Source organism: Panicum hallii, chromosome 4 (genome assembly GCF_002211085.1).
Source record: "Panicum hallii strain FIL2 chromosome 4, PHallii_v3.1, whole genome shotgun sequence".
Lineage (NCBI taxonomy): Eukaryota > Viridiplantae > Streptophyta > Magnoliopsida > Poales > Poaceae > Panicum > Panicum hallii.
In genome coordinates this window covers 2,700,893-2,711,909 of record NC_038045.1, presented here as the reverse complement: position 1 = coordinate 2,711,909, position 11,017 = coordinate 2,700,893, and the positions used below count along the sequence as shown (strand labels likewise).

At 51.7% G+C, this 11,017-nt stretch overlaps 1 protein-coding gene across 1 annotated transcript; it reads right to left on the bottom strand.

The window, feature by feature from the left end:
* Window positions 1–28: 28 nt before the first annotated feature.
* Window positions 29–3,179, bottom strand: LOC112888952 (protein Rf1, mitochondrial-like). Its single transcript, XM_025955362.1, has one exon. It carries the CDS (start codon window positions 2,942–2,944, stop codon window positions 293–295), a length of 2,652 nt encoding a protein of 883 aa, XP_025811147.1. The 5' UTR covers window positions 2,945–3,179; the 3' UTR covers window positions 29–292.
* Window positions 3,180–11,017: the final 7,838 nt, after the last annotated feature.

The following is an 11,017-nucleotide window of genomic DNA, read 5'->3' as shown; positions in this document are numbered from 1 at the left end:
CAAAAAGCATCCAAACTTTCTTGAACCATTAACATGTAAATTGATCCCTGTTATAAAGATAAGTGCAACTGAAAATAAGATAATTTTTCCTTGGTGATAAACTTCATACCGAAGAGCACTATCATGATAACATTTCTCTAAACAAAGGAGACCGTAGAATATGGTAAGTAAATTAGAGCATGAGACAGAAATAATCACTGCAATAGACAGACATAATCACTCCAACAAATTTACGTGCCACATAAAGATGTCTCAACACAGTTGAGAATCCAATTCCTCTGAAAAAAAATCCTCATTTATTGATCTCCTTAAGAAAATGATACTTTTGAGGCAGGGACTTTGCATGGTGCTGATATTCCTCCCTCGACAAAACTGATATTAGCAAGGAAGTAGTGGCTGCCTCAAGTGAGAAGTTCATCTCATCAATTTTGGAGAGGTAAGCCCCAACCCTCATTATCTCACCTCTACGCAACAGCCTCCTAACTAGAGCATTTAGCATACATGAGTCTGGAGTGCATCCACTCTTTTCCATTGCTGAAAACAGATTGTCAGACTCTTCAAGCAACCCTTCTTTTATGAGATTTTCTATCATTAAGCGATAGGTCACAACATCTGGACCTAAACCATGGGCAGAGATAGCAGTGAACATATCCATAGCATCTTCCTTTCTGCCGCTTTTGAGCAAAGCATCGATCATAATATTGAAGGTAATGATGTTAAGTTGAAAATCCTTAGAACATAGGCTCTGAAATATTTTAAATGCCTCATCAACACATTTATTTTTGCAAAGACCATTCAGAATTGTGCTGTACGTGTAAATGTTCAGCTGCATTCCACTTTTGATCATATTGAGATAGAGTTCTTTTGCTTCAGAAAACTTCCCAGACTGAAACAAACCATGAAGTACAATGTTATAAGTGACAATTCCAGGCTTAACTTCATTGCTCAACATTTCTCTGAATAGTCTAACTGCATCATCTATCCTGCCAGCTCTACAATAGCCATGAAGCAAAGTACTAAAAGAAACGGTATTTGGTTTCAAGCCAACTCGGATCATAGCATCAAGTAACTTCACAGCTTCCTCTATCCTGCCAGCTCTACAATAGCCATGAAGCAAAGTATTAAAAGAAACAGTATCTGGTTTCAAGCCAACTCGGACCATAGCATCAAGTAACTTCATAGCTTCCTTCATCCTACCAGCTAAGCAGTAGCCATCTATTAATGTATTATATGAGATAACATTAGGTCTCACACCTACATGTATCATCAAGTCAAGGAGACTCTGAGCTTCCATGACCCGTCCTCCATTGCAAAGGTTACGCATTATTGTGGTGAAGAACGTGGCATCGGGATGGATCCCTTGATTCAGCATTTCAGAAAATAATTCCTCGGCCTTCTCCCATTTGTCAACAGTGCACAGTCCATAAACTAGTGAGCTAAAAATAACGATACCAGGAGTCACCCCTTCATGGATCATCTGATCGAATTTAAGCATTGCCTCATCCACTCTTCCCAACTTGCAAAGTGCATCTATTAATGCTCCATAGCTGACTACATCAGGACTCAACCCTTGCTGCCTCATTTGGTCAAATATATGTATTGCCTCATCTATCATACCACCTTTAGCATACGCACAGAGAACTATGCTAAAGGTATGATGGTTAGGTGAAACACCATTTTCTACCATCAAATCCAAGAGGCCATGCATATCAGAAAGAGCTCCTTTGGTAGCATAACCATGAAGCAGAACGCCATATGTAGTTACATTAGGTTTTGTGCCCTTTTCAATCATAGAATCAAAAATCTTTCTAGCCTCTGTGCATCTTCCACTCTTGCAAAGGTGATCCAGCAGCAAATTACAAGTGACAGTATCTGGCTTATGACCATGCGCGGACATTTCTTTGAGCATTCGAACCACCTCTTTCCCCTGTCCTGAAGAGCAATATCCATGGATCAGACAATTATATGTCTGATTGTCTGGCTTGACACCTTTATGAATCATCTGCTGAAGGACGCCCTCGGCCCTGTCAACTGCTTGAGCTTTGCTCAGGCCATCAATGACTGTGGTGTAGGTCACAACAGTCGGCGAAATCCCCTGGTCATCCATTTCACGAAATAGGTTGTAAGCTTTGTCCACCTGACCGTCTCTAAACAAGCCATTGATGACTGTGTTGTAGGTCACAACAGTCGGCGAAATCCCCCGGTCATCCATTTCACGAAATAGGTTGTAAGCTTTGTCCACCTGACCATCTCTAAACAAGCCATTGATGACGGTATTGTACGCCACGACATTTGGTGGGCAGCTACCACCTCCATCATCGGCCATCATGTGGAGCAGCTCAAGTGCCTCCTCAGCTCTCTTATAGTCGCATAAACCCTTTAGAACTGTGCTGTATGAAACTACATCTGGCGTGCAGCCAAACTCAGGCATTCGTCGGAGCAATATGTCCATGGCCTCAGACACGCACTTTCTGTCACAGACACCTTTGAGCAGTGGATTGATGACTATGCCATTCACCCTCCAGCCTGTCTTAAGGATGAGGCCAAAGGCGGCGAAACCAAGCTCCAGGCGTCCGATGCGGCAGAAGCGGTTGATGAGGATGCTGTAGGTGTGCAGGTTGGGAGCTACCTTGTCGGAGCAAGCACGGGCCATCCGGTTGAAGAGGGAGGGGACGAGCTCAGAGGAGGAGGAGCCCCTGCCCTGGGCGCGAGAGACGGCGGTGAGGAGATGGTTGAAGGCGCGAACCGAGGCCGGCCTTGCGTGGGGGAGCAATTCGTCGAACATCTTGACGGCGTCGTCGAGGCCAAGGCTTCCCGAGCGGACGCGGCCAGCGATGGCGCGCTCCAGCTCCAAGCACCGGTCGCGGGCGGCGCTCGCGCGGCGGGACATGTCGGCGTGGGGAGGCAAGTGGCCCGGGCATGAGAGGGAAGGACGACGCCGCATGCGCCGGTGGGGGCTGGCAAGTGCAGGGCGCGCTGCGGCGTGGAGTGGGGTGGGTGAGGGTCAGGAACGGGAGTTGGTTGACAGCGGCGGTGGGCGCGGGTTGGTTGGGGCCGGCAGGCGGCGAGGACGGCCGGCACCGGGGAGCTGAGAGGGGGGTGGGCCGCTACGGGTTTTGCAGGTTGCTCATTGCCGCCTGCAGCAATGGCCGGTGTTGAAGAAGATGCCCCACGTTACGCAACCAAGATCACACTGCAAATCGTTTGATCTTCGTGTTAGACGCGGCTGGGATAAAATATAGTTGCGACTCGTATTTGTCAACCTTGGACTTGCGCTATAGCACTACTAGAAAATGGAAGGAAGAAATCAGGGAGGAGAAAAATGGAAGGAAGAAATCAATCCAGAGCCCAGAGGACGAATAGAACGGAAAACTCACCGGAGATTGCTGCCGGCGGGAGGCGGCGCTCGGGCGGGCGGGCGGCGCCTGCGTGCGTCCTTCCGAGTGCGAGGGTGCTGTGCGTGCGTGGGGGCCGGGATAGCAGGCTGAAGTGCTTCGTGGGCTGGGCCGTGTCCTAAAAATATTCAGATAGTGTCCGGCCCACGTATTGAGTTATTCGGCGATTTTATTTTTTCCCGCGGATACTCCCTCTGTCAGAAAAAATACTAACATTTATGTCTTCAAATAGGTTAATATGAAAATACATTATATGATTAATATAATAATACTTATTTTATAATATAAATGTTAATACTATTTTATATAAATTTGGTCAAACTTTAGACTCCTTAGGAAGCGAGAGTTGCATTTTTTTAGGATGGAGGCAGTACGTATCAGCGCTGTATCCGTATCTAACACGTATCGGATACGCGATACGTGCCCTTCCAGTCGTGTCTGGGTAACAGAGCCTTGGAGGAGGAGGAGTAGTTCATGGACATGGAAAGTACGGGCACAAATCTCTGGAAGGCAATGAAAGACCCATCCATCTTGCAGGTTTCTTCATCCTTGTTCCCCTTTGCTTGCAGGTTCAAGATGCCACTCTGAAGTCTGAACGGTGAACGCTGCCATTGCAGAAGACGCACAGCACCATGACGCTGCCATCGCGTCCATAGTTGCCAATGCACTTAGAAATGGGAGCCAAGAATATACTAATGTCCCAGAAGCACATAAACATATTTAAACTGTAGCAAACCTGACCGCTTGAGGATGCTCTATTATAGAAGTAAATATACTCTAAAAGATATGTGCAATCCATGGATAGGGCTTGTGCATTTTTTGGAGAGGTAGATCAGCATGGACTCCACTTGCAGGGCAAAGCAGGCGTAGCCACAGAAAAACCTAGCAAACAAAGAATGAAAACTCATACAGACCATAAAAAGCATCAGAAAAAGCCTATTCTATATGTTGACCATGAAAAGTGAATTAAGAAAGTATAATTCGAAAATGGATCTGAAGAATGTGCCAGGATGCTAGCCTGTAAAGCGTATCAACTGCTGCAAGTTCCGAGTCTTTGAAGTAATCACCTCAAGGATAAGGAGGCTACCATGATTGATTTTACCCCTGGGTGTGCAGGATTTCATAATAAATTATGCAACAAAATGAAGAAAATAAAGTGGTAACCATTAAGTTGTAAATTGTTTTCTGCTGTAAAATAAATTTTTTCCGTGACGGTTTCTGAGCACGTTTTTCATCAAAAGGAAGAGAATTACAGTGACGCAACTACAAGAGATAGTGCCGAGTTATGAAACACCACTAAGCTAGTGGCACGCAACCTAGCAAAAACAATCAAGCAAGAAAAACGGAGGAAGAGAGAACACACTCAGCCTCACGGAACCACTAAGATGACGCTAAACAATTGGACCTGCTAAAGATACATCATCACCATATCAGTGGTGGCAAAGCATCCACTAGACAACGCGATCAAAGGCGGCAAACCATCTGCCCAAAAAGCAAGAAGGTGGCAAAGCATCCACCAACAGAGAAAACCATGACAGCAAAGTATCCATCAATACGGACAAGCAACTGCGGCAAAGCATCCGCTATTGACGGGCATCCGTCAATTTCGAATCAACAAGTCAACCGCTGGAGATCAAAATGAACAACTAAGGCGACCTGAAGATGATGACCTAAGCTACCATGACAATGGAAGTGACATACAAGCAGATGCAGCGAGAAGCATCATCCCGGAGGAGAAGCTGCCCGCCACCACCACACACACCATCGACCAGCCCCCACGCACAGAGCCGCCATGGGGCGGATCTGGCAACCAGCGACCGCGGCCACGGCCGGCGGCGAAGCCAACCCACCGCCAGGAGAGATATGCGCGGGGAATAGCGGGGGATGCTGACGGACCGGCCACCGCCATCGGCGGCCCCCGGAGCCTGCGGAGAAGGGGCGCCAAGCAGCGGGCGGCGCGCAACCGCACGACGTCATCGTCGACGCCGCCAAGCGCCGCTGGCAGGGACGCCCCCAGCACCGTCATCACAACTAGGAGGCGACGCACCGGACCAACGGCCGGTGGCCGCGAACCCCCGCGAGGGAGGGCCGCGCCCCCCCTCCCCCGACGACTCCCGCCGAGAGAGGGGGGCACGACCAGATCCAGCCTGGGGGAGCCCGAATCCGGTGAAGGGGATGCCGGATCCAGCCCCCGGCAGCCGGCGGCGGCGCATAGCGGAGCAACACCCACAACCATGGTTTTTGAGGCTGGGGAAATAGGGAGAGGGGAGGAAGAGAGGAGGCAAACTGAGCTGGCTTCGGCTCAGCCGCTGGCCGCCACCACCGCCTGGCCTGTCGCCGGCGGCGGCGATGGCGGCCACCGGAGGCTGTCTAGGGTGGAGGACGGGTGGCGGCATGGAATCGCCCCCCGAGCCGCCAGGGAGGGCGACACGGGGCAAGAAATGGGAACCGAATTCAGACAACACTTGATGTAAAATAACTAGCTACTAGGACCGAAAACAAGATAAAGCTTGTTGTCCTTCCTCTTCTCTTCCTTGTCCTCTTTCTTCTCATATGGGCAATTTGCAATGAAGTGCCCACTCTTGCCACAATTATAGCAATTTCTTTTTGTCCTCCTTTTGGAACTCTCATGCCTCTTGTTGCCCTTGTAGTTGCGGTTTCTCATCAATTTGCTGAAGTTCTTCATGAGAAGAGCCATGTGTCGGCGTTTAACCGGCTGCCCACCGAGGGATATGCCCAAGGTGGTAAGTTTTGGGTGAGGGGACGCCAAGATCAGGAACTCGAAGGTGCAAGGAACACAAGACTTAGACAGGTTCGGGCCGCACGGAGCGTAACACCCTACGTCCTGTATGGTTTGTATTGCCTTCTGTATAGAATGACCTAATGATCTTCTGTTTCGAGGGGGTCCCCGACCTCCCTTATATATCCGAGAGGCCAGGGTTACAAAGATGCTAACCAACCTCCGCCGAGGAATCATACCAGAGCATATCTCGAGTAGATCCTCCCCGTGTTGGTTAGCTCCATCTCCTATTTAAACGGGATAAATAAAAGATAAACAAAATGAATAAGAGATAAGACGAACTTAATCTCTTAAACCTCCGTAGACTACGCTACATGCCCAGCCCGGTAGCCCCGGGTCTGACAAGCCCCCGAGCTCTTCGTAGCTGAGTACTGCAGGCTTATCGAGTACTTTCGAAGCAGTCTTCGACTTCTTCTGAAGCTTCGTCTTGAAACCCTGCTTCGAGTACTTTCTTGGCCGCATCGAAGCTATGAGGTGCTCATGCCCCGAATTTTAGTTCTGTTATGGTGTGCGATTGAAAAATCGCACTCCATATGGAGTAGCCCCCGAACCTCAGGTTAAATCAGAGAATCAGGCTGAGGGTCCCATTAATTTGTAATCCTCCTTATCCTTCAAAGAAACTTGAAAAATAAGTAGTCAATGCCACGTACCCCGCAGCCCCCGAGCCTTGAATCCAAATCCCACGAAATTGGAGATAAGGGTCCAAAAAATCGTGGCATACAGGCTAAACAATGACACTGTAAGGAGAGACCAAAGTGATGGTACAAATGATGCAATTAGACCAAAGATTCGAAAAACCCCTTCTTTCGGGCTAATTAGCCCTGAAAAAATGATTAATCAAATATTCAATCTAATCAGACCACCAAGTGACCCCTCACCTTCGGAATATTCCCCAAAACGACTCTTGGTCTTCTGAACAGTAACTTTTCCCCATCCCGCAGGTTACTTAACCCCGCGGCCGTAGGAGGGAAAATTGTGCTTTCAGTCCACATTCCACCAAAAGCCGCCAAAAACCCCAATCTGAGCCAAGCGCCGCCGCCAAACCCCCCAAAGGGATCTCCCTGCTTCAACCTCCCCGCCCCTCCCCCGCAGCCCCCGAGCATCTCGTGGCTAGCACATTGGAGATGGCGCCCAAGAAGTCGGAGATCGAGGGGAAGAAGAAAACAGCGGAAACATCAGCCGAGGAATGGACACACAGTAAGTGCTCCCTGAACAATCTGAACAAACTGGTTTCTGAGGGGTTGCTGCAAGAGAAAAACCTTGTTAACTGGCGCCCCTCTTTCCGTGAACCTTTCCCCATGGAGAATGTCGACGAAATCGTCACATTCTTCCATTTTGCCGAACGGGGATTGGCCCTCCCCACTTGTTCCTTCTTTCGTGGCCTGCTTTATTATTACGGGCTTGAGCTCCATCACCTCAACCCTAATTCCATTTGCCATATTTCCATATTCATCCATTTCTGTGAAGCATTCCTCGGAATTGAACCCCACTGGGATCTATTCCGCTATCTCTTCCGCGTCAAGCCCCAGCCAACCACGAACAAACTTGCCGTAATAGGGGGCGCCGGCATCCAACTACGTCAACAGACCGGTGAGAAATACCTTTCGTACAAATTCCCCTCAAACCTTCCTGGGTGGAAAAACCAATGGTTTTATATCGAGAACCATGCTCCACAACTTCCGATGAAGTCGAGCAAACCACCAGTGGTGAGGGGGGAATGGATCCTTGAACCCCGTGGCATGGAAATGATCCAGGTCAGAGAACTGCTGGAGGCCATCGAGGCGCAGAAGAAGGAGGGAGTGACCGGCGCCTCCGTCATGTTCTCGTTTTACAAGCGCCGCGTCCAACCCATCCAGCAGGGATGTAATCTGGGCTTCGAGTACACCGGCCCCGCTGACCCTTCTCGCATGTGCACAGAAGAGGTGCCAGACGAAGTCGCGCTCCAGCGAGTTCAGCGGGTGCTGCTAGACGTGAACGCCGTGCCGTACGTGCCCACCTTGTTCTCCGCACAAAATCCGCCCCCGCCGGTGAGTATTCGACTTCTTTCACTGAAGAATTCTGCTACTGTGCCGGTACTAAACTGTAAGATTTATTGCAGGGGCACTCGGAGCTGTACTGCAGCTACCCGCCGCAGCCATACCTCCCCCGGGCGTATCACCTCCTCCCTTCTGCGGTCACGGCCGCCAAAAAGGCTCGCCTTGCTGCGGCGCAAAGCCGCAACGAGTCCGCTGAATGCGTGAGCCCGCAGGTGGGGGAAGAAGCCGAAGAAGGACCGCGCCCGGCTGCCGCCGTCGCCGCCAAGACAACTCGCCCTGCTGCGGTTCAAGGCAGCGGCGAGTCCTCCGAGTGCGTGGACTCGCCGGCGAGTGAAGGGACCGGAGGAGGGGGGCGCCGGGAGAGCTCCTCCGACCAGAGCTTGGAGTTGGCCGGCGCTCTGCCACCGGTGCCGAAGGGCCAGCGGCAGACGCGCAAACGCAAGGCCGAAGAGGTCGAGTCCTCCAGGTACGGAGTTACTGTGTTGGCCAGTTACAAAGTTCTAATGATGCCGAATACTAACAGCGCCCCCTTGCAGTCTTCCTGCCCTGCCACCCGGATCTGAACCTGAAAGGGTGGAGACAGGCTCCTCCGACGCCGCGGTGGTGACAATTGCCGTGGCGGGGACCCCTCCGTCAGCCGACCAGGCCCCGCCATTGGCGACGAGCGTTCCTCGGCGGGCCTGGCGAGTGAAGAAGGCTGCCAAGAAGAAGTCGACACTGTAAGTTTTGCTTCAATCGCTTGAAAAGCTTGACCGTGCCCGCGTGGATAACCATGTTGTCGATGTCGCCAGCGCTGCGAGTGCGGTGCAACTCCAGCTGGAACCGGGCAGGGCTGCGGCGCCTGCCTCAGCTGCAGCAGCCCCCGAGCCCTCGGCGCCTGGGGGGCCCGTACCCACAGAGGTGGCCCCTGAAGCGGATGCGGGGCTCCCCGACTTGCCGCCTCCCGGGTCCCGGCAAGAGGGAGCCGGGCCCAGTGGCGAGGAACAAGTCGTGGCCCCTGGTGCCGCTCCTACCGGTGGCACAGGTACGCGCTTACCCGCCCGCGGCTTGATGCCAGGGTCCGGGGACAATGTGGTGATCACTTCGTACGCTTGCAGGTGTCCAGCCGCCTCCGTCCGGAGATGCCGCCGGGCCCTCGGGGAGTCCCCGTGAGGTGCTAAGGACCGGGCCAGGGTACCAGAACATCATCACCACCGACCTGGTGGATGACCTTCTGCTGACGGCCGAGAACCTGAAGACCTTCAAGAGCACCTTCAAGGAGCTATACGACTTCTCCATGGTAGTACTCGGGTAAAGTCCCAGGTGTGCGCATTGGTGGGTTGTTTAGGACTCATTCTCCTCCTTTGGCGCAGCATGTGATTACCAAATCCCAGAAGAAGTCGGAGAAACTCCGCGCGGTTGTGAGTGACGCGCGGGAGTTAGGTGCCCTGCACAAGCGCATCTCCGAGGAGAAGACGAAGAATTGCTACCTGCAGCGCGAGCTTGATATGCTGAAGCAAGAAAGGACTCGAGAGACCTGGCTGCTCAAGAATGACCTGAAGAACCTTGAAGAGGCCAACTCCGAGCTCCAACAGCGGATCAAGGAGCAACAAGCAGAGTACCAGGAGCAGCTCAAGGCAGAGAAGAAGGCGCACCAAGGTAGGCCCCTGCTTCGCTCGAGTACTTTTCCTTAGTGATTTCACTTGCTTGCTGAAACATCTTCACCACAGAGCTTAGGAAAATAATAAAACACAAAGAGGAGCTGCTTACTGACGTGAAGAATATGCTGTATCGTCGTACAGATGAAGTCGAAAGGCTGCAGAAGGTGATCGACGACACTGAACGTCAGTTCGTCGACTGCCTTCAGCAAGTCAAAGCGCTGGGCGAGAGGGACGAGCAGTAGCGCAAGGAGCTGGAGGACCTCCAGGGGGCCGCCCAGGAACTGGTGGACATGGTGGACCCGCCAGAAGAAGGCGAGGCAGGCCCGCGGCCCCTGCTGGGGCGACTCCGTGAAGCCCCGAAGAAAATGCTCAAGTTCTTATCCGAAGCTCCAGTCGCATGCGTGAGCAACGCCCTCGCATATGTAAAGTCCTTCGTGCCGAATGCGCAGTTAGGCATTTTTGCGCAGGGGATAGCGGCGGACTGCTCGGACGAGCGTTTTGAAGAGTACCTGCGTGAAGCCCAACCTGTAGCAGAACAGATTGTACACAGTGTACTGCAGGATTAGGGTGTGAGAAACAAGTAATCGTTCTCTTGTATATATGTTTATTTCGATATCTCTACTTGTGTGTGTGTGTGTGTGTCTATGCTGAGCGAATGCCCAGTCTTACAAGGCGCAAGTAGTAGACACTACCCCGGGGTGCAACGACCCTGAAGGTAGCCGTAGCTCCGTGTAGGAACTCGTCTAACAAGTGGTCCACAACCCGAAATTGTAGGCCTAAGCTCGTTAGGAAAGAACGCGAGCGTCATCGCGGGATTGCTGTGCGTAGGGCAAGAAATTAGGACTAGCTCGAGTGCGGCGACTCTGAGTGTAGTCGAAAATCGCTCCTGCTTATGAGCGTGCTCCGTAAGCTAAGTAGGACCCGGGCGGACGGATCGAGCTTGTTAGGAGCAGGTGCGGTCGTTGCCGCGTTTTAACCATTCTTTTTGGCAAAAACATGACTGTTCTGAGTGCAGCCACTCAGGATGTAGTCGAGGTGGCTCTTTATGCGAGCCTTTCCAACGTGCTGTTTTTAGCCAGTCGAGCGGATCAACTGAGTTGGACAAAGTGCGACTTCGGTCGCGTGCGACCACCCAAGGTCGCGGCG